The sequence below is a fragment of the Vombatus ursinus genome, unplaced genomic scaffold (assembly GCF_900497805.2).
Source record: "Vombatus ursinus unplaced genomic scaffold, bare-nosed wombat genome assembly UNPS02010461.1, whole genome shotgun sequence".
Classification (NCBI taxonomy): Eukaryota; Metazoa; Chordata; class Mammalia; order Diprotodontia; family Vombatidae; genus Vombatus; species Vombatus ursinus.
In genome coordinates this window covers 11,756,153-11,781,028 of record NW_020950239.1, presented here as the reverse complement: position 1 = coordinate 11,781,028, position 24,876 = coordinate 11,756,153, and the positions used below count along the sequence as shown (strand labels likewise).

The 24,876-nt window shown below is 39.6% G+C and overlaps 1 protein-coding gene across 1 annotated transcript in view; it reads right to left on the bottom strand.

Moving 5' to 3' along the window:
- FRAS1 (Fraser extracellular matrix complex subunit 1) overlaps positions 1-24,876 on the bottom strand; it is a 475,354-nt gene that overhangs the window by 252,174 nt on the left and 198,304 nt on the right. Inside the window, exons 15-18 of the mRNA XM_027854503.1 lie at positions 19,306-19,449; positions 10,751-10,891; positions 8,715-8,855; positions 7,391-7,564 (exon numbers count right to left, since the gene is read on the bottom strand). Coding sequence (XP_027710304.1) covers positions 7,391-7,564; positions 8,715-8,855; positions 10,751-10,891; positions 19,306-19,449 — 600 coding nt within the window. The remainder of the gene's footprint in view (positions 1-7,390; positions 7,565-8,714; positions 8,856-10,750; positions 10,892-19,305; positions 19,450-24,876) is intronic.

Here is a 24,876-nt window from a genome sequence, read left to right as displayed (position 1 = left end):
GTGTGTGTGTGTGTGTGTGTGTGTGTGTGTGTGTGTGTGTATTTTGGCTAGGCAATGGGGTTAAGTGACTTGTCCAGGGTCACACAGCTAGTAAGTGTTATGTGTCTGAGGCCGGATTTGACCTCGGGTCCTCCTGAATCCAGGGCTGGTACTCTATCCACTGTACCATCTAACTGCCCCTCAGCCAGATCTTATAAAACATAGAGGGGAATAAAATATGTTTTTGCCTTATTGTTAAATACAGACCCTCCTTTATACTTTCAACCCTAGCTAGACTCTGTAGTCACAGAAATTGGAAAGAAAATTAAAATTAATGGTAAAGCAACAATCACTTGAAATTTCAAAGTTCACTTAAGGACACAAGGCAAAATGGTAGGTAGAGAAGCGACAGGTGGCAACCTCTCTTCCAGGTATATTCGATCCATGCCTCGATATTTTGGTTTTTTCAGAAGGCAATCTGTCTTTTTTTTTTTTTTTTTGGCAAGGCAATCGGGGTTAAGTGACTTGCCCAGGGTCGCACAGCTAGCGAGTATCATGTGTCTGAGGCCACATTTGAACTCAGGTTCTCCTGACTCCAAGGTCAGTGCTCTATCCACTGCGCCACCTAGATGTCTTTAAAGGCCAACCACAAATAGTATACTCTGCCCAGTGTTGTTTACTCATATGTGTATTTCTCTTTCCATCATGGCCTAAGTTCAGTGAAATAGCTTGTTTGCTTTTGCTACATCATCTTCCTATGTATAACACAGCTCAGAGTAGAAACCTTCATTTCTGCATTCTATCAATTGTACAAGAAACACTGATGGAGCTCTCGCTATAGGCTAAAAAGACAAAAATGAAATCATCCTTGTCCTCAAGACGCTTACATTCCATAAGGGAGGGAGACATACACAAAATAAGAAAATACAAAATTCAATAACAAAGTGATCTAGGGAAGGAGAAAACAATGACAGCTGGGAGACCAGGAAAAGTATTACACAGATGGTGGTCCTTGGGCTGAGACTTGAAGTAAGCTAATGATTCTAAGAGACAGAGGTGAGGAGGGAGAGCATTGCTGGTACGGGAGAAGAGCCCAAAAGCGTGGAGATGGGAGACATCCCGTATGAGGAGCAGCAAGAAGGCCAATCTGGCTAGGCTGAAGGCTGGAGGAGGCTTGGCAAAGGCTCTGAATGACAAGCAGGAGAGTTGGTATTTTAGCCCAAAGGCAAGGAGACCCTGGAGTTTATTGAGCAGAGGTGAGATACGGTCACAATATTATGGCAGCTGTGAGATGGAGAAGAAAATACTATACATCCCCCTCAAAGTACCATATATCGCTTCTACACAGAGGCTTCCTGTTTATTATTTCAAAACGAGAAATATTCTAACCACTCCATGCTGAAATAGGAGAAAAAAGAGACATTTCCATAGACGTACCGCGGCCACCAAGATCACAGGGGCAAATAAACTCCCAATGACACACTTTTTTTTAGGTTCTGCAAACAGGAAAGGACGTGTCTGGGTAGGTATGGGGGGAAAAGAGCTATGCTGCCTCAAAGCACTGCTGAGCCTGGTTTCCTAGGCATCATTCAGCAGTCTCAAACAGCTTGTGAGGTTTCTCCAAGGTTTCTAGAGACAATGAATGAATGACACAAGGCTCATCAGCTGTCACACTCAATATTCAAGGAAAATGAAAGACAACAGAGTTTTGGGAACTAGGTAGGTGAAGAGTAGTTGAGATCCCTGAGGGACTTAGGCAACTCAATTAACTGATTTCTCCAGCATTCACACCACCGATAAATTGGTTGTCACAATTTACTCAATTACCTATGGGGAGGTCAACAGGGAGGCAGCAGGAATTTCTAATAAGTCCCTGTTAGGTAACCAGGGACCAAGGTAAATAATAATCATTTCTTCACTAGCCAAGAATCATGGAGTGATAAGGGAAAACAAGAGGTCCGCATAGTTCCTTTAGGCAAAACTACAATTAAGCATTCCCATAGATTTCCTTGTCTATGGATAAGAAGATTTCCAAAATATCCCCCTTTATTGATTACAGTAAAATATCACTATATACCTAATTAAAGCCCTAATGTTATAGCATAAGCATCATAGAAGCATAGATTTAGTAGTAGAAGGGAACTTAGAGGTCTAATCCAACACCACCATGTTACAGACAGGGAAACTGAGGCCCAAAGAGGCAGTAAGGTGGTTTGATGCAAAGACACACAGGTAGCAAATGAAAAACCTAGGATTTGAATCCAGGACCTCTGACTCCAAATTCTGCTGTTTTCCACTTATCCTTATCTGATTCATAGGTTATAGGTCAAACAACGATTAAATACTTACTACATGCTATAGGTAAGAAGGAAAGTGATATCTATATACCAACATGCCCGTACATAGACACACATATGTATATATACCTGTGTATGTTATAAATGGGTACATACACAAGACTTAGGAATATCACACACTCACATGTGTATGGGAGATATATGTGTGTAGATATACACACGTTATATATGTGTGTTGTGCATATATTTGTCTGTTTATTTGTTAATTTATCAGCCTTGTCTTCTCCAGGCTGAATTATCCCAGCATTACTGATTTATGCTCTTTGGCATTATTTTCAAACATTTGGTTATCTCTTTCATCCTCCTCTGAATCAATCCCAAATTCCAGACACTGCCTTTAGAAGAACCCAGAATTCTAAGAATAGCCATTAATGAGAAGAGGGAAATTATATTCTTGATTCCTATGGGCTACGCTCTATTCTAGCACAAGAAAAAATAGAGTTTGTTTGGCCATAAGGGAGGCTTCTCAATCAAAGGTTTTCAACCTGTTCTCTGCCAGGATTTCACCACAGCCTCTCTAAGATTCCATGAGAGGGCAAGTTTGTACTTAGATATTAGGTGTAATTTCCACTAGGTCTGCTCTATCACCTGAGGGAAACATGAGGATTCCACAAACACAGAATGCTGTTTCTTGTGAAAGTGACTGGTTCTTTTTAGCTGTCAGTATATTTCAAAGTAGTAACAGTAACATAGAAAAATGTCCCTCCTGAAATAAAAGCCTCTTTTAGGAAGGAAAGAGACAAGTATTTATTAAGCACCTACTATGTGCCAGGGACTGTGTTAAGCACTTTACAAATGTTATCTCATTGGATAACAAATGTATCTCATTGGATTCTTGCAACAGCCCTGGGAGGTAAGTGCTATTATTGAATTTTACAGTTGAGGAAACTGAGGTAGGCAGCAGTGAAGTGACTTGTGCAAGGTCACACAGTTGACAAGTGTGTGAGAACAAATGTGATTCCTTAAGCAGGCCCAGCATTCTATCTACTGTGCCACTTAGCTGCTTTTTAAAATCGGATATGATGATTTTTAATACATGAAAACAAACTGAAAAGTAAAGTACCAATAGCCTCATTGCTGGTATTTCTGTGCTGGTGTTGCTGAATGTGTATTTGTTTTACTAGAAAAGATCTTCTCTGTGAAGTCAGCAGTATCAGAGTTTTCTAATATAATGATGTTAACCAGAACAGTTAAGCTAGGGCAATCCTGATGAAAAGACCAAAGCTGAGGACAGCCTCTGAAATGCCAATGCAAGAGTCCGAACAAACATTAAAAAAAGAAGATAAATGTTTGCCCAATTAGTGAGGATGAAGTATTTATATTCTAATAGGAAGAGAAAAAAAAAAGCGTCTCATCCCACCCAAACATCTCGAAGGTCATAGAAGTAAATAAGTAAGACAGAGGGCCTGGAAGTAGTTTTGTTAAGTTGTAATAATTTCCAAAAAGCAGGTTAAAGGGGATGGGGAAGAGGAAGAAACAAACTAGAGATGAAAGGGGAAGGAAGTGGGGATGGAATTTACTATTACATGTATTAGGGGTTTACAAATAGAAGACTACAAAAAAAGAAGGAAAGGAAAGTGTGCATCACTCGAATGTCCCATTCATCTAAACTGGTCAACAGGAAGCTAACGTAGACTGTATCAGGCATAGATCACTAGTGCTTCGCACACTCTTCTCTCACCATCCTCTCCTTTGTAAAAAGTAGTAGGGCAGAGGAAGAGAAGAGGGGAAGTATGAGAACAGGACAGAGGGAAATGCACAATTAATGATCACAAGTCTTAAGTGTAAATGGGATGACCTCACCCATAAAACAGAAAATGACAGAGGAGAGTCCAAAAACATGTTTACAGCAAACACATTTGTAAAATAAAGATCCACATAAAAATCATGGGTTTCAACAAAATCTTAAGCTACAGCTAAACTCATCAAATCAAAGGTAGTAATCAGGATCTCAGATAGGGCAGCAGCAAAAATAAATTTGATTGAAAGGGATGAACAGGGAAGTTCCATTATGCTTAAAGGCATTATAGACAATGAATTAATATCAATACTCAATATTTTCACCAAAAGACATAGTGTCTAAATATTGAAGGAAAAGCTAAATGAATTAAAGGAAAAACATTCAGTAAAATGATAATAGTTGGTAACTGAAATCTATCCCTCCCGTACCTTGGCAAATCAATTAAAAAATAAAAGTTAAAGACCTGAAAAGAATTTCAGAAAAGCTAGTTATGATAATTCTGGCAAATACTGAATAAAAAGAAAGAAATATGTATGTGTGTTTATTCTCAGTATCACATAGCATTTTTGCAAAATTTGACCACATATTATGGCATAAAAACTTCATAAACAAATTCAGAAAACTTGAAATACTAAACGTACTCTTTCATGACTACAATGGAGTAAAACTTCTATTAAATAAAGAGTCATTGAAGAAAATTTTAAATGAATTGGGGACTACATAAAATAATCCTGAAGAATCCTGGGAACAAAGAATAAATCATAAAAGCAATAGAAATAATTACAATAATGAGATAACATGCTAAAATTTTGAGGATGTGGCCAAATTCAATCTGTAGTGGAAATCTTCTATCTCTAAACACTTTCAACAAGAGAAAAACGCATGAATGAATTATGCATGGAACTAAAAAAATCTGGAAAACAAACATTTTAAAACTTCGATTAAACACTAAAACAGAAAATATTCAAAATCAAACTCCTTGGAGGGGGAACACTCTACACTAAATGTTTTCATTTTTTCTCCTCATACTCACTCCTCAACCCTTTACAATCTGGCTTTCACCAACTGATACTGCTGTCTCTAAATTTACCGATGAGCTCCTACTTGCAAAGTCTGATGAATCTGATGGCTTTCTAAAAGTATCTGCTCCATTTAACAATATTGACCACTTTCTACTCAGAAATACTCTCTCCTCTCTGGGTTTTGCGATGATATACTGGTTGTCTTCCAACCTATCTGACCATTCTTCCCCTTTCTTTGCTGGTTCATAATCCACATCACATTGTCTAACTATGAGATTATCCTAAGGCTCTATCCTGGGCCTTCTCTTCATGCATCCTAGCTCCAAGCCTTTTCTGAACTCCAGTAATGAATCTCCAACTTCTTGTTGGATATTGGGTCTCTTGAAAATAGCTAGAACTCAACATGTCCAAAACTGAAAACATGATTTTTCCAAAAAAATCCTTGCCTCTACCGAAATTCCCTATTTCTATCAAGGGCAACATCATTCTTCCAGTTTCCCAGGTCATAACCTCCATATTATCCTTAATTCCTTGCTTTCTATCGATCCATACATCTATTCAGTTTGCAGACATTACCATTTCTAACTCCACAACATCTCTTGCATATGTCCCATTCTCTATACTCACACAGACACTACCTCATTTCAGATCTTCCTCACCTCCTTCTTAGATTACTGAAATGGTTACCTAAATGATCCCTTCACCTAAATGTCTCCCTGTTTATAATCTATCCTCAGCAAAAATGCCAGTAGTTTTCCTTAAGTGTAGATCTCTCCATGTTTCTCCTCTACTCCAGTGGTTTCATATTCCTTCTAGTTAAAACATAAACTCTTTTCTTTGGCTTTTAAAGCCCTTCACAACCTGGCTCTAACCTAATCCAGCCTCCTTACATATTATTCTCTTTCTTACATTTTATGGTGCAGCCAAACTAGTCTTCACTCTCTTCCTCATCTATGGTACTCCATTTTCCATCTCCAGACCATTGTTCTGGCTGTTCTCCAGATCTGAACTCACACACTCACTCACACACACACTCATATTTTCTCTCTCCTTCCCTCCCTCCCCTTTCTTTTTTTCCTCTCTCTCTCTCTCCCTTTCCCTCCTTACCATTGCCTTACAGAACCCTTGTGATCTTTCAAGATTCACCTTAAGCACCACTTTTCACACAAAGCCTTTCTTGATCCCCCAAATACTAGTGCTCACTCTCCCCAGCATGTATTTATTACTTTGTATGATTATTATATGCATACTTATATATGTACATCCTGTCTCCCCATCAGGATCTATTTCATTTTCTGTCTTTGTAGCCCATCATTTAAAACACTGGTTGGTCATTTTACAATGCTAAATAAAAGCATGTCGATTGATTTGTGAGATATAAACAAAATCACCTTCTAGAATGGCTTATGCATGAAATGAAGATGAAAAGATGGAATACTTCTTACTTTCTGGGGTACTGGCCCTTCCAGTGTGGCCCTGAGATATAGCTCCAGTGACCTTACATCTTTCAAGCCACAGAGGCCAGCCATCTAGTATTAGACAAAATCCTACAGACAGTCTTGCCCACAGACAGTAAGTCACCTCAACCACAGCTTGATTTTGACATGAGCCCATATTTTGCTTAAAAGCTACTAATGTGTGTTCCTAAAAGGCAATAAGAAAAGATGGAAACGGAGTTCACAGAATAAGCTATTTGACTTATTCCAGTTGTCAAAACTCTACTGTTTTCTGGGGGAAAAAAAACTACATAGTATTTGAGTAGACACTTTTAAGAGGTAACAAGGTTTGTTGACTAAAGTTATTCCTGTTCCTGGTGACTCTGAGAACAGAGGTCAAGGGCAGAGTCATAAGTAGTCTTCTTGGCCTACAATGAAAGGTGGAAAGGGGCTGCTATTTCTTGTTCATTTTTCAGTCCATTGGTTTTCTGTGTTTTCTCTTTTTATCTTAGTCCCCCACTCACTTAACTACCCAGTTTTCTAGGACAATAACAATTGACATAATGCTTTTCCGGGACATTTCAACACAACAGCCTAATAACATACAAAAAACAAGTATTAATATCACTTTTTTATGGATGAGGAAACAGAGACTCAAGAATTAAGTGGCTTTCCCGTGGAATTAAACCCAGACCCTCCAAGTTCTGTGCTCTTTCCACTATATGGCATTGCCCACAAAAGCAAACCCAACCAGAACCTGGGAGTACTCCAGAACATTCTAGTAGAATCTCAGCAAACTTGGGCCTACTAGTACACCTAGAACCCCTGCCCTCCGCATGTTCTGAGATTGCTCACCTTCACAGAGTCCAGTGTTCTCCAAGTAAAAATGGGCTTTGCACTGGGACACACATGTGCCAGAGAGGATTTCCCCAGACGCCCGTTCAGCCTGCACTCCTTCCTCTGGTTTCCTGCACTGCGTGCAATTGGAAGGTTCTGGACCAACACAATTCAGGCATGAGGGATGACAAGCTGCAACCAAGAATGAGAATATTGTGTAAAAATTAATACACAGGCTTTTTTTTTTCTTAGCAAAGCAAAGCATCCCTCGTGGAACCAAAGCAGCTTGAAAAGCCCAATGGATGAATCCACTTGCTAATGCAATTTCTCCCAACAGTCTCTTTATTAGCAGTCTCTTGTGATGTTCAAGTTGCCAGTAATTCCAGTGAGTTTCTTTCCAATGAGCACAAATACCCTTTTGGCCAAAGCCCATTTTCAAGTCTCTTTTTTTACCCAAACGAGAGCCTGGTATTAAAAATTCCACTTGTTTATGAACGTCATTGACCATTCATTCCTTTCAGGAAAACAAAAAGGAAACTAATAATTAATTGAGATGCTTTGTTGGGCAAATGGGGGGGGAAGCAAACAAAAAACAGATGGGGTAGAGGGAGGTTTTAACCCTGGTAAAGAAAATATCAGTTCCCCAATATGGAAATATTTCACATGACTGCATATGTACAAACTAAAACTGATTCCTTACCATCTCAGAGAGGGGGGAAAGGAGGAAAGGAGAGACAGAACTGAGAACTCAAAACTTTAAAAATATATATATTTTAACATGTAACTGGGGGGAAATAAAATATATTAAATTTGTTTTAAAAGAAAATGTCAGTTCCTCAGAACACAGGCAGAAAAATCATAACATGCTGGGTGGGTCTGCAAATGGTCACATGTTGTCCTTTAACAAAACTAAAAACCACCCGCTTTAGCATACAGTACAGATGAAAAATGCACACTATGGTTATTTGTGCTGTCAACCAGGTAACTAGCCTTGGAAAGAAGAATTTATTTAAATAAGTTACACTGAAAAATAATAACAGTTACAGTCATCATGGCTAACAAATTAAGTGCCATGGTTTACAAGGTATTTTGTGTAAGTTATTTCTTTCAATCCTTTCAACAACCTCATGAGGTAGGTGTCATTTTAATTCTCATTTACAGAGAAGGAAACTGAGCCTAAGAGAGGTGTGAGTGACTTGCCCAGGGTCACGTGATTTGAAAATGTCCAAAACTCAGCTCTCCCTGACTACAAATCCAATCAACTTGTAACAGAAAATCCCCAGAAGAGCAATAATGACAATCTGTAGGACTTTATAATTCCATGTAAGAATTCTTCCAATACCTTTGCAGATGCCACGATCAGGGTAAAAACTCTGTCCGCAGTCAGAAAGACACTGGTTTTGGTGCAACACCCAAGAATGGAAACAGGCAGTACAGTGGGCAGCTGCGGGGCCTTTGCAGTTGGCACATGAAACATGGCAACCTAAAGACGACAACAGAAGGGAACCAAATACACTGGGACGTGAGTCACCTACGAAGAAGTCAAGATGGCCAGCTGCTTCATCCCCTGTTCATGGATGCACGGAATAGACAGAGATTCACCAATCCTTTAGCATTCCCAATGCATCTCCCCTAAGGGCACCTCTCCGTGGATGCTTCATCCACGGTATACTTCAGCTGAATCAACCAGCATTTAGTATGGGCCTACTGCGTGCCATGCATTGTGCTGGGTTCTTAGAATGCAAAGACAAAAAGTCTTCAAGGATCTTAATCACGTTGGGGAAGACAAAATGCATGTACAAAACAAACACAAGACATAGAAGGGAAAGCACTAGCATTTGGACGGAGTCAGGAGAGGTCTCAACACATAGGAGGCAAATGCTTAAGCTGAGCCTTGGAGGAAAAAGAATTTTAAGAGAATGGAGTACAAAGAGACCTTTAAATTTTTTATTTTTTTCCAGTTAACAAAAATATTTTTTCTTTCCCTCCTACCTTCTCCCACCTCAACCCCATGGAAAAAGAAAAAAAAATTCTTGTAACAATTATGTATAATCAAGCAAAACAAATTCCCACATTAACCATATGTCTCATTCGAATACAAGGAGACTAGAAGAAGATGGCAGGCATTCCTGAATACTGGAAGGGCACAGGACCAACACTGAGCAATGTGATGGCATTTTCTTTTAAGAATTACATTTCCTAAACACACAGATGGGTCCCAACTTAGAAATGGATTATGTTCTAAATGTCAGCTTGCAAGTTAGATGCTTGAAACTAGGAACACATTTTCTAATTGAAATAAAGTTATGCATGGTAATGACTTTCCTAGGTCCACCCACATCAGCTTGTTTGCCCTACCTGAATACAGGGCAGCTACGTGGTGCCACAGTGGATAAAGCGGTGGACCTGGATTCAGGAAGACTCATCTTCATGAGTTCAAATCTAGCCTCAGACACTTACTAGCTGTGTGACCCTGGGCAAGTCATTAATCCTGTTTGCCTCAGTTTCCTCATCTGTAAAATGAGCTAGAGAAGGAAACGGCAAACCACTCCAGTATCTCTGCCAAGAAACCTCCAAATGGGGTCACAAAGAGTTGTACACAACTAAAACGATACACTCCTATTGCAACTCTCATTTTGAGATTGGAACTATCCTTTCCTACACCTGTTGGATACTGGGATCAGAAGTTCTTCCAACTTAAGTCTTTTGTGGTAGCTCCCAGGACCTAAGAGGGACTCTAGCAATACAGGGGCTAGAGACATAAGAAGCTAGGGTTGGGGTTACAGAATACTGTTAGAGATGGGATAAAAGTAGAGAGGAAAGAGGCCAGAAATGAAAGGTGGTAAGGTAAGGCGGGTGGGCAGGCAGTAGGGTTTAGCAACCACAAGTCACAATTTACCCTCAAAAATAAAACAAGCCTTTTTTCATTAGTAATAGGATTGGAAATAAGGAAAATTGTGATACATTTTTTCAAAAACAAATTTAGATATTTGCTTTGGATTTTTGTTTATTGTAGATATGCCAGAAATAAAGCTTTTAAGTTTAAATGTGTATAAGGACTTTAGGGAAAACATGTCTTTGGTCTTCGGTGAAACAATTTATTTCCTGAAATGATACACGATTAGAAGTCATTGTTTTAAATCACTCAAACTCCCCTCATACACCCAACTTAGACATATTCAGAACTGACAGACAAAATTCCAAATTAAAGGGGGAAAAAAACCGCTTTCATCTAAAATGTTCATTTTATGTCCAGGGATTCTGAAATAATGAGACCATTCACGGAAGGTCACAGCACAGAGCACCTCAAAGAACCCTTATTAATGCTTCCTCACAACGATGTTAATGAGGATGACAAGAATGATCAACAGGGCTTACCTGAGCATCTGCCTGTGCCATCAGGATAGTGCCCAGGAGGGCACTCCGGGATGCACTGGCCATCATGCCATACAGTATTCTTAGCACATGTCAGACAGTGAGAACTCTCCGGGCCACAGCTCTCACAGGACGGGCCACAAGCTAAAGAGTGAGAAAAATCCATAAAGGAAACTCAATAGCAGAAGAGATTCTTTACAACTGTAATAGTTGCTCTTAATACAGTAGTCCTGTTCTCTTGGGCCTCCTGGGCCATATTCTATTTACTTGATCCCAGCCTTTCAGAAGACTCTGATAATTCAACTATCAGGACTGAGGGAGAAGCAAAGAGTTACTAATTCAAGAATAACCAGTAGTAATCATAATATTAGCATTGCCAATCCAATAAACATTTATTAAGCACCTACTGTGTGCTGGGCATTATGCTAAGCATTAGGGATATAGTTTAAAAAAAGACAGACAGACCCCATTACAATTTAATGGATGGGGGGGAGACAATACACAAAAGAAACAGATGGGGAGAGACAGGACACCAGGAGGTGGGTAGGAGGAGGGAAACCAGGTAGAGTAGCAGATACAAAGGGGAATGAGCTGAAAGTCCAGTTCCTATACTCTATAAAGGGAAGGCAATGGGAGGAGTTTGGTATTCTGCCCTCCTCTCTTCCAATTCTAATTGGAGAGAAGGCTGAGGGAGGTAGTGTCCATCAAGGCTTGAGATAGCAGCAGTGAGTTCAGAAGTGAGCTTATCCTGAGACCGCCATCTTGTTCCCTGGAGCCAAAAAGAGGCAGGGTGGCAGATGCAACATGGAGCATTTATACAGTACTTTAAGGTTTGCAAAGTACATTACAAAAATTTGATCCTCACAACAACTCTGGAAGAAGGATGCCATTATTATCTCCATTTTACAAATAAGGAAACCGAGGCAGGCAAAGGCTAAGTGACTTGCTCAGGCTTATATAGCAAGTATGAATCAGAGACCAGATTTGAACTCGGATTTTCCTGAATGCAGGTCCTGGGCTCTATTCACAAGGTACTACCTGACATTCAGCTAAATTAATATGATACCCTGGTCCTGCTGGAAATAAAACCAGGTTTCTCCCTCCAGATTCAGTCTACGTTACTTAGACTATGTTCACACTGCTGAGTTTTGTAAAGTGCTCTGGATCTCAAAAAACCCTTCCATTTACTCTCAAAAAACCACCCTTTCCATAAATGGACAATTTGTTCATTCATTCCAAAAATACTGAGCCCCTGCGCTGGGGAGTAAGAAATGCAGCATGGTCCTAGATTAAGAGGCCAAGGACCTGGGTTAAGTCTTGCCTTCACTAACCAGCTATGTGATCTTAGGCAGGCGACTTCATCTCTCTGAAATTTAGTTTCTTCATCTATAAAATGAGGATAATGATATCTACACCATAGAGTAGGAGCAACGTGTGGGTGCTGCAAAGAGATAAATTTAGGCTTGAAGTAGGAAAAAAATTCCTAATTGTTAAAGGTCTCCAAAAAGAGGCTGCTTCGGAATGAAGAAGCTTCTACCTCACCTGGGGGTTTAAGCCTGGAGGACAGGTTGTCAGGTCAGACAGAGGGGAATTCTCATTCTGATAAAGGGCAGAGTGTTGGCCTCTAAGGCCTCTTCCAACTCTGAAATTCTGCGATTCTAAGGCCATGCTTTCAACAGACTGTTCTGAAATGCCTCCCACACTTGCTTGATTCTGAAATTGCCGCAGATATTAACTATTCTCTTGGAACCTATCACCCATTGTATTTTTGTCTCTGAAATCATTCATCAGAATAGAAAACACAAGATTGTGGGTAACAATTATTGCTAAATGAGAGGCAGTACAGCATAGGAGATAGAGAGAAAGCCTCAGAGCCAGGAAGGCCTGGGTTCAGATCTAGCCTCTGATACAGACTGGTTATATGATGCCATACAAGAACTTCACCATGCTCTAGGCAACTATACGCCTTAATGAAGGGATTTTTTTGTCTACACCTTGATTTTACTGGTCCTACCAACAGAGACTAACAACTCTTCAACTTCTTACAGTCTTAGAGAGTTGCTTGGGACCCAGGGAGATGGTGCAGCAAGCAGGGTAATGCAGCCAGACAGCATCAGAGCCGAGCCTTGAACCCAGATGCTCCAGGTTCTGTGAGAGAAGGACAACTACAAGAAAGAAGGATTGGAACCAAATTTGAAAGAGAAAAAAAATCACGAGAGTTACTTGTGTGAAAATAATTTGGATAGCCCCACTCAATTTACTCAGTGTTTACTCCATTCCTTGTGATTTAATGGGTATTGGAGATTGTGTTAGTGAGTTAAGCAGAATAGAGTTAAGGGTGATTGTATTAGTGGGTTAAGCAGAATAGAGGCAAGTTTTATTTAGTTATATTAGTCAATGCGATAAGAAAAAGAGGTGTGTAGTCTATTATTGATCAGCCCACCATGTATTGATTATAATATTAATTCTATTTGATTGACTATAGAGTTATATACACATTATACTGCATTAGGCCTGATAATCAACTTGTGTTAGGAATCTGCTGTATTAGAACTACACCCCCACTCCTACCCCACCAACTCCTAAGAGAAATGTGCTTAAAAAACCACAGCTTCCTCAGCTTTCTTGTTTGCTAGGCGTGAATGTTCATCACAGCCTGTGGAAAGTCCCAAAATTCTGCTGACAAAGTGCTAATGGTTGATGAACATCTACCTTAGTCAATCATAGAGTTCTTGCCCCTTCTGAAATTGACCAATCATGAATTGTTAACACCCATTAGTGACCTTTCAAGTTCAGTCAAAGGCCTTAAATGGAGAGCAGAGGGATCCTTGGCCATGAGGAAGGTCCAGAATCCAACTACTTAGGGACAGCTAGTCTAATAAATTGATCATGCCTGGAGCTCTGCCTCAGTTTCCTTTTGTTGTGCACTGGATTTTTGCAGCCCACATATGGAAAAGCCAAAGTTGAATTTGGAGAAGATATTGAGAAGAAAGTGAAGAGATTCTGAAGGATAATTTCTAGGTCCAGAAAGGGGGCCAGATTCTAGTTCTAGGCTGAAACAAGACCAAGATCAGTTACGAAAACTATCAAAAGATGAAGAAGGATTATGGATGATTAAGAAAGATGAGAGAGTAGAGTCTGAAGAGTTAGAGTTAAGAAAGGATAGGCAAAGGTAAGTAAGAAAAGATTAAGTAGGATAATTAGAGGGTAAAGCGAATTTATGGAGGGATTGGTGTGTTGGGCAAATTGGTGAAACAGACAGGAGACTGATGGAGTATGAACCGGAATTGTTGAGATTAAGGAAAGGAAATTAGGGGATTGTCAAGTTATTAAGAGGTGGCTGTAAAAAGTGTTAACCAGGTGTTCAGAATTAACTTGTAAACACCAATAGCAATCCACCCCGCCCCCCCTCCCAAAAAAAGCCAAGGCTGAAAATCTCAACCATTTTGAAAGGTAGAAGAAATTATGCAGTGCCTTGCACCTATCATGGACTGTTTCTTTTTCTGCCATAGCTAAGTGACTATTATCTGTGTTCCAAGTGAAGCCTGATCCCCATCCTGGAGAAGGCAAAGGGTCTTGAAGATCCCCTCTCCATATCCCAGGTTGTTAGAGAGAATGAAGCACTTCTAAAAACAAACAACAAAAACAGAAACAAGACTTCAGTGGAGGAAAAGAAGATCTGAGACATGAAAAAACAACTTTATGAAGATGTCAGAGAATGGAAAAGTCTCACACATAGAAGAAAGAAAAGATGGATGTACAATTACAATTTTTAAAACTAATTTACGGCTTTTCCTGAAGAGGAAGAAGACAGATGCTCTTATCCTCCCAAGATGGATATAGTGGGGCCACAGAAGAAATATGGTGCAGTAAGCAATAGAGGATGAACATAAAGATAGAAATAACAACAATAATAACTATTGTTTACGTAATAACATATCTAACAAACAATATTTAAATAATAGCAGTTACTAATATTTAGGTAACTATATAATTTATTAGTAATAATTAATATTGATATAACACTCTAAAGCTTAAAAAAATGCTTTACAAATATTATCTCTTGATCCTCACAACAACCCTGCAAAGCAGGTGCTATTATTACAGGAAACTGAGGCAGACAGAATTTGCCCAGAGTCACACAGCTGCTAAGTGTCTGAGATAGGATTTGAACTTAGGTCTTCCTGATTCCTCACTCCATTTCCCTACTCTCCTCCCCTATACTGTACCACCTAGTTGTCCTTAGAAGTACTTGGTAATCTCTGAGGAAGCTATTTGTTGACCTAATAACAATAGAAGAGTCTGTTGTCTTCCTGTTGTATATATTTAAAACATAACAAAGGTTCTGCCATGAAATCTCAAAACAGATGACAATTTCCCATTTCTGGTGATTCTCCTAGATACAAATGACATTGGCAGAAAGAACCTAGAAAACACAGTCAAACATTACAAAGTTTTCAACAAGAAACTCAAGACCATAGTGGCAAGGCTGAGTTGACCTCACATTGCCCATTGGAGTGAGAGGATACAAATGAGAAAAACAAATGTGAGATATGAATAACTGACTATTTTGAAAATGGAACTTGAATTTCTAGGCCATGGCCTCAAATATCTGGATGCCAGATTCCCAGACAGAGATAAAATGTGCTTGACAAGGGCTAGGAAGAATGTAGTCACACCATCACAGTGTCTGAGACATAGCAGGTGATTAATAAATGTTTACCAAGTGATTGCTTAAAAAAAAAAAAGCCTCAACTGAAAAGGATAGAAGAACAGAAGACTACTTGTGCATAACCCCCAAGTAAGATACCATGAAGAATAGGAGTTTAGACACTGAAAAGTTCACAGAAAACAACAACAAAATGCAAGAAATGAGCTAGTGGTAAAACCCCACAGCTTCAAAAACCATGTACAAATTCCAAAATGTAGGCAAGAAACCAGAAGATCTAGACGTTCTAAGGAGAAGAGGCAACTTAGACTTCATAGGCATTCCTGGTATTTGGTGAGATGAAACTCATGACTGGACCATGACTCTAGATGGGAATAATTGATTTAAAAATAAAAAACAACAAAAAAATAAAACAAATGAAAAAGTTTGGGGTGGAGAGTACTTTGGGTAATACCATAGCTCAAGAAGGATTTAGGGGCAGCATAATAGAGAGGATGAGTGGAGGCCGATAGAGCATTTTTTAAAAAGTGATTTATCACTGATGTATACTAAAGACCACCTGGTCAGAAAGCAGAAATAGATGAGAAGTTTGGGAAATAGATCACAAACCCCAAAGGTATGACATAGTAAGTGAAGCAGAATTTCCCTTATACAGAAATGTCCTGGAGCTCTCTTCCTGCCAAAGGCAGAACACCCAATAATTCCTTAATTTGCCTGAGAGTTAATTTCCTTCTTCAAAAGGTGGACGAACAAACAAAGGGAAATTCTAGTCCATCTGACTCTTACTGAGAAGAATGAGTGTTAGGGGTAGAAATGACGGGAACCTTGGGGAGAAGGAACCCCCCCTCCACTAGAGTTTATGACAAAGCGATGAAATGGTGGCATAGTTTGACATGTTCTCTAGATTATCTTGAAGCAGATTTCAAAAAATTCAGAGGAAAGATAAGAACTCTGGGAGTAAAATGTTTCAGGGAAAGTCAGCCCAAGAGGAATGGGAGATGCATAAGAATGAAATTCTGATACACAAAGGAAAACAAGTCCAATGAGGAAGAAAAATGGGATTTGTCCGTGCATAAAGAATCCACCCACTACCTCAGATTTTAAAATAAAAGTTTTAAAGATGTCTGCAAGACCAAATAATAAGAGATGAATTTAAGTGCCAAGATACTATAAAAATAGTCAGGAATACTAAAACTCAGAATGGGCTGAAGCTGAAAAGAGAAGCTAAAGACAAGAAAAAGGGGGAAAGTTATTCCCCTAAAGGGGGAAGAAAATATCAAAGAAGGGATAGGACCTTTGCTTGGGGTGGATGGGAGGATAACTGACCAAAAGATAAGGCAGGTGGCTTAATTTCTATTGTGCTGCAAGGAATGACCTTTACACAGGAAATGGCACAGCAAGATTAACATAATGTCCTTAGATATCGGAGATAAGAGAGGAGATTGGAAGCACCTCAGGACTCTGAATAACTTCTGAATAATATGACCCAGATGAACTCTATCCTCACGTTTCTTGAAAGAACTGGCTGGTGAGATTACTGAGCCTCTGTCAGTAATATGTGAACGATTATGGAAAACCAGAGAGATACCACAAGATTGGGGAAAAGAAAGTGTTGTCCCAGTTTTCAAAAAAGAAAAGAGAAATGAGTCTGCAAATCTTACATCAGTGAACCTGACTGTATTTATTGAGAAAACTGAAGAATCATTATTAAGCAGGTAGTTGGGGCAAATGGGTGGTGCAGTGGATAGAGCACCAGACCTCAGTCAAGAAAATCTTAAGTTCAAATATGGCCTCGGACACTTACTAGCTTGTGTGACCCTGGGCAAGTCACTTAACCCTATTTGCCTCAGTTTCCTCATCTGTAAAAGGAGCTGGAGAAGGAAATGGCAAATCACTCCAGTATTTTTGCCAAGAAAACCCCAAATGGGGTCATGAAGTGTCGGACACGACTGAAATGACTGAACAACAAAGTTGGCAAAGACCCTAGAAAGGGGAGGGGTAATTATAAAGAGCCAACCTGACTTTATCAAAAACATATAATGTCAGAATCATCTCATGTCCTCTTTTGACAGAATTACTAACTGTGGAAATAGTTCACCTAAATCTTAGCAAATCATTAGCGGAAGCAATGTGTCAAATGCAAGTAGAAACAAGGGGCTGCTAATCCATACGTAAGGATCCATGTAGACTGTATAACTGACTTAGTTTCAAAATGTAATGTCCTCTATAATTTATTGTATTTTTATTTGTTTTATTAAATATTTCCCAATTCCATTTTAATCTGATTCAGGTCTCACTCAGGAGTGTCACGGAACATCTCTGTGCTAAATAAAGTAACTCCTACTGTTCTTATAAGAGAAGACAGAGGTATGTGGATGAGATGAGAATACAATTATTCTCAGAATTCAGGAGTCATGCCTGGTTGGCTGGCTAGATTGGAAGGACAGTTGTTAATGGTTCCATGTCACATTGACAGGATGTCTCCAGGAGCGTAACCCAGGGATCTGTATTGAGCCCAGTGTTATTGAACATTTTTACCCAGAGACTTTGGTGGAATACTCATCAAATTTGCAAAGGACACCAAGCTGGGAGAAAGAGCCAACATCCTGGATAAAATCAAGAGATCCACAAGACTCTGAATCAGCAAGAGGCCTGGGCTGAGCCTAATAAGATGAAATTCAATGGGATTAAATATAAATTAAAAATAAATATAAGCAAGCTATACATATAAATTATAAATATAACAATAAATTATAATTATATATAATATATAAATAAAATTAAATAAATTAAAATTAATAATTAAATATAAATAAAAATAAACATACAAATGCTAGATTGGAGGGTAGCCAATTCTGGAATGGATTCTGGGGGTTTTAGTGGACAACGAGCTCAACAAATCAGCAGATGCAGAATGAGGGAATGGTGGTCTTGGTACCCTGCCTGAGCCATATATTAACTGCAGTATTAAATTCAGTTCTGGGCACCATGGTTTAAGAAGTTCATTGATAAACTGGAACATGCCCAGAGTAGGAAAACCAGGACAGTGAAAGACCTTGAGTTCATGTAATAAACAGATAGGCTGACAGAACTAGGCCTGTTTAGCCTGGAGAAAAGAAGCCTCAGAGGAGATGATCTGACAGCTATCTCCAAGTACACGAAGGGTTATTGTGAAGGAGGGACTAGACTTCTGGTCTGGTCCCAGCAGGCAGAACCCAGAACTGGACTTGCAAAGAGAAGAATTTAAAATTGACATGAGGAAACACTGCCCATTGGGTTGCCCATTGCCCATTCCACAAAATCTTCAATCTGGGGCCGTCTGTTGAGTACAGAATAGTGGAGATTCCTCTTGTACATGAGGCAGTGTACTGGGCCAAGTCACTTAATTTCTCTGTGCCTCAGTTTCCTCAAATGTAAAATGGTGATAAGAGCACCTACCTCACAGGTTGGTTGTGAAGGTCAAATGTGTTAACATATGTAAAGTACTTTGCAGACCTTAAAGCACTAGCTATGTAAATGCTATCATTATTGTTATCATCATTGTCCATACTCTAAGACCAGCTCTCTAATCCCTATGTCCTTGCTACTTCTCTTGGAATTATTTGGGGTTATGTTATGTCAGTTCAGCTCTCTTAATTTTTAGAAACATCTATCCTCTTCCCGTATGCCACTGAGACTTTATCTATTTATCGATGTATTCAAAGTGTTGTTGGTGCCTTATTTCAGGCATCATTCAATGGCACCATCACCCAAGGTGTTTCACTTCACTTCAATGGATTCTTCTTTCAATGGACTCCTTTCTATGGATTTATAAATTTGGTGAAAGGGAAAAAAGGCAACGGAAAAGAAGGAAAGCAGACACCAGCTATGCTGGCTACCATCTTCTTACCTTCACAGACTCCATTCTTGTTGTAGAACCCCCGACCACAGCTGTCCTTGCAAGAACCTTCTCTGAGCACTTGAAATGGATCCTGGCAAGACAAGCAATTCTTCTCGGTTGGCCCCCAGCACGCAGCACAGGATCTGTGGCAACCTGAAGGCAAAACGCACAATCACCGAACAGCAGACAACACAAAAACCACCATTTTAAAAGTTTTTGTTTTAAAGGTCTAGAACTGTTGCTAGGATGCTGACACCTTTGCTCCTCAAATGTTGGGAAGAGGCAAAGTATAGAAGAAAATGAACTGCATCTAGCATTCAAAGACCTATATCTTATTCCAGGATTTGAGATTTACTGGTCATATGACCTTGAAAATGGGGGCCTCAGTTTCCCCATCTATAAAACAAGGATCATTCTTTTTAAATCATAGAATGTCAGAGCTGAGAAGAACCTCGAAGCTCTCACCAAAGTCTTTCATTGGAAGGATGAGGAAACTGAGGCCCAGAGAAATGATATGATTAGCCCAAGGTGACACAGTGTCAAAGATAGGATTAGAACTCAGGACTCCTGACTTCCCAAACATTTTCTCTTACTACTCCAGCTCCCAGGGCTATTAAGAGGAAAGTACTCTGTAAACTGTAAAGCATGATATAATTGAATTGCTATTATTACTTCTAAGGAGAGACCCACAAAATAAAGGAGGTGTACAAATTCCTAAGGTGACCAGGAATACAAAAAAGACATCAAAAAAGTTACTATACTCAAGTAGAAACCAAAGGCTATTGGAAATCATTATGTTGCGAAATAAGTTAATAAGAACTAATAAGAAAATTATAACTTTAGAGGAAAAAAATCTTCCAAGAACTAAGAAAGACTCTATTTCAGAAGATAATGTATAGTGGTCCCTGCCAGAGACTCAGGGAGTTTCACCAGGTACATCTCAGTCAAAAAAGAAAAAAAAAAGGTAAAAGGATGATGAGAGAAGGTCAAACTCCAACTCCATCTGACCTTGATATGGCAGTTGTAGCGAGAGAGAGAGAACCGATCATATTAATAGGTGTCCATAATTATAGCAACCTAAGCTGAGTTACCATTACATGATACTGATTTTTTAAAATACCCAGAAATTTAGAAAATAAAAGTGTGAGAAATATTAAACTCAGGGGATTTCTATACAGCGCAACAGGAACCAAACATACTGCTTTAATGATGAATTGTGACATATGTTTGTACCTTCCTTGATTCTGTCTTCTTTTTTACTGAGATATATTTTATTAGTTGATGAAATACTGATATATATGTACACATTATTGCTGTCTTTGCACATACAGATTTTTATATGTGATCTACATATTTATTGCTTATTTGATATTATTATATATCTATGTATATGTACACACACAGAAAAAAATATAAGGATGGTCAGGAATAGAAAGGCTTACTTTTGCTTAGATAATGTTTGGAATGAGAAAGATTTATGCAGTGTTGATCTAACATAAAATACGTTAGGAAGGTAAAATAATTTACCTTTTTGTAGCTAAATGATGTTGTCTAGCCCTCCTATTCTGAAATTTGGCTGCAAATGTTCACCAGGGGGATGATATAAGGCACATCTTCCATTTAAGCCTCTTTTTGTATGGAGTAATTTAAGAATGAGAAGGCAAAGAAAAGTATTTGGGGTAAGGAAGAGATTTATGTTAACTGTCCAAGGATAAAAGATACTGCCACTATTATAGATGAACATTTTGATACCTAATAACAATAGAAAAATAAGCTTGTTTTAATAAAAACTATATACAAATATATTCTTTCATACATGGAAAAATAGCTGCATATATTACTGTGTATATGAAGTAATAACTTCAGATGGGATTTAAACAGTTTGGGAAAGAATATGAACCATGAAGTAAACATAAAGACTCAATCTTCTTGTGGGAAAAATATATTTTTAAGAGGCAGAAAAAGATCTTTTATTAATTAAAAAGTGGGAAAATATGAGTATAAAGAAAGAGTTTCAAAGATACTGAATAAATGAAAGACTGTTGAGCTCTTCACAGTTCCAGAGCATTATGGGACTTCAAATAATATGCAAGTAATTTGCATTACATTTGTAATGTAATATGTGACTCGAGAACATAAAACTAAAAAATGAACAATCACAAAACATTTGGAGACTGAGGCATGACTTTGAAAAATAATTATCAATTTGATAGGGAGAGATTTGGGGAGTTGAGACATTTTGAGTGAAAGTAGATTCAATGAGAGAAGGCTCTTACTTAAAACCAGTGAAGTATATTAAAAATATGGGGGAGGAACCAAGTATAAAGGAATTTGACTTAGAAACCTGAGGACAGAGCAGCGGGGCTGACAAGGTGCTCTGTCCAAACTATGACAATAAGAAGCAGTTAGCTGATAGAAGGCTTCTGTTGTGTGATTCCTGATTGGTCAGAGAAAGAAGCGACTTCACTGGCCAAGAGCTCCAAGGACAGCCATTACCCTTGGGTCCATCTAGATGTCTAGGGAGGTGAGGCTTCTCATAAAGGTCTGTTGCTCTCTGCTGCCACCACTGGCTTGAGAAGGAAAAGCCAACTGGACTTCGAGGACACTTCAGTGACCTAACGAGTCAAATTGCAGGCAAGGTGTGCTGCTGGGAGCCCCAATCCAATTCACTTGCATGTCATGGCATCACCTCCCTGATGTCATGGTTGTCTTCGAGAACAAAGGACAAACAATGACAACTATTCTGATTGGACAATGTAGCTTCTGGGTGAGGGGCTAGCTGGCTGGGTTGGAGCCCAAAGAGAGTCCATTTGCTAAGCTTCACAATGCTCTGACTTAAAGAGAACTATTATTCAAATCAAGAGGTAACACTTTCTAAATGCCCTCTCAGGGTGACGATACATTGAGTTTGTAAATGCTTATGTTTGGGTCGAAAGAAGATTCCCCCAGCTCAAGAGCAGTGAAGACGAAAAATCAAGTCTTTTGTCCTATGTTTTCAAAGAGGAGCCATGGCATCATGAGAGATGTCATGACATCATGGGGGATGTCGTGACATCATGGGGGATGGAGCTGCACACTTGTCAGCCTCACTCTCTGCTCCTGAGTCGCTGAAGTCCAATGGCAGGACAAAAATCAAGACGGCTGGTGATGGCCCAGGATGCAGCGCATGACCTTGGTGTCTTTGATGTCTGACCAAGCTCTGAGCACTCCACAGCCCCCGTTTCAGCCACATCCATGCCCATTGGAACAAATTGTTCTCATCTGCCCATTCCACACCAGGGAAGTCTTCACATGCATGGGATGGACATCTCCCTAAGTCACCAACAGGTTTGAGGCCTGTGGTTTACCCTCAACCTGCCCCTCTGCCAAGATGGTTTTACTGGGTTGTGGCCCTTGCACATGCTATGGTTTCTTGGAGCCCCAGGTGGGAGTTGGGTGAGAGATGGACACCAAAGATGAAAGAGCAGCCCTCCCACCAGAAACGCTAGCACACCTGAACATCCCACACACCCACTATCAAATAGGGAGCAGAGAAGTTGCAGCTGTTCCTAAAAAGAAGAATAACACACAAGCTTACGGTTCAGAGCTCTGAGTTCCCCTAAACACCTGAGTTATTCCTCCCTCAGTTTCTAAACAGGTTCCTATAAGTGTGTGCACACTTTTCATTCCAAAAATTGAAAACATCAGTGGGACAGTGATCAAGGTTTATATTGTTTATATTGTAAAGTATTTTATTATTTATAATTTGCTCTAAAAATCAGTATCTATGTTATTGTTTATTTTGTCTTTTTGCTAAATAAACTGTTATGTTTAAGATCTAAAAGGGTCACCATTTTCAGTAGTCAGTTGTACAAGAATCATGCTTAAGGGAATTGTCAATCACTGATTGGGACAATATCAGATGGAGGCTCAAGAGCTAGCCAATGGTACGGATTTGGGAATCTTCAAGAGCTGCCTGGAGCACTCAGAGTTTTAGTGACTTGCCCAAGGTCACTGAGCCAGTTTGCATTAAGAGGACATGAATTCAGATCTTCCTGCTTCTATACATAATCCCATGCTACTTCTCAAATTAATATTACTTGACAATAAGCCTTCACTGCTGCTTAGCAATCCTTTATTCATTCCTCTCTTGTTAATTGATCATCCTCTCCACCAGCTAGCCCCCTAGAGCTCACTTTCTAAAGCCTCCCCCTTAGATGGTGCATTTACCCTTGGGCCAGAGCACAAAGATGTCCCAAACTCCTCCCACAACTGGAGGATTTGCTTTTTTACCAGTCTCATTCCTTGCCCCAAGCAGGTTTTGAGGAGAGAGGTCTTGCCCCAGCTGGATTCCAGTCCCCTTTGTTTCAGGTCTGGCGCAACCACACAAAGTGAAGCTTTGCCTATCCTAGGCCCCTCATTTCTGTAATTCTCTGGTTGGATTGAATCAGCATCTGCAGTTTTTTGTAGAAATGGGGTGAGGGTGAGGTAGATATTCCAGTCAGGCTTTCTCCCTCTTTGGGGTTCCATAATCTCAGGATATCCCCAAGGAAAAGGAAAGCAAAAGCGCCATCCTTCCTATACTTTCTGCTCCTCCTCATGTGGTGGGAAGAACTGATGCCCTCTGGATGTTATAACAGGGCAGCAGGAGAAAGGTGGGGAATGGGGGAGGTGGGTGGGCAGGTAAATATCTCTGTAGGAGGAGGGAAATTCCTGAATGAATCTCAAGGATATGGATTGGTTTATCTGCCAGAACATGGAGGCTTGGAGAGGAAGGGTTCGGAGTGAGCATATTATGAATAACAGTTCTCCACTGCTGTCACCTTGTTCAGCCTCTTGCTTTCTTGTCTTATGTATTCAGGTACAACTGATCTATTTCCGGCACATTACTCTTCTTTGAGGTAGGGGGGTAGTTGTTTGGGGTTTTTTTTTAAGAGTTAATAGGGACCAGAGAAAAAATTTATTCCTCCAATTTACTGGTCACATGACCCAGAAGTCAACAACATACACTCTTGACTCTGTTTTCCCCCACCTACTGCATCCCAATCTCTGTCTTGAATGACTCAATTCCATCTTCCTAGAAACATGCTGAGGTCTCCCTTATCATTTAAAAAAAGAAAAGACACCCTTCCATCATACCTGGCCATCTAGCTACTAAAGCTACTGTCCTTTCTCTCTTGCTCATTCAAAAGACATTGATTTTTTTCCTGTGTTCATTTTCTTTGAGGCCATTTGTCAAGGCTGGCCCACCTCCTCTTCTTCAAACTCTCCCCATCGCTTGGCTTTAATAACATTGAATTTTCCTACACTCACTGGTGACTTCTCTAGCCTACTCCTCTGACCATCCCATCACCGGAGACCATTACTCAATTAAACAATGAGTATATTAAGCATATATTACACGCTAGGTCCTGAAGAATACATAAATAGAAGTGAGAGTCTCTGCCCTCAAGGAGCTGACCTTCCTAGAACCCAAGGTTGTATCTTGAACCATGTTTGTTTCCATCCCTACATTCTTGCTCATTCTCTCTCTCTCTCTCTCTCTTCTTTCTTCCTTTTTTCTCTCTCCCTCTTTTTCTCCTTCTCTTCCCTCTTCTCTCT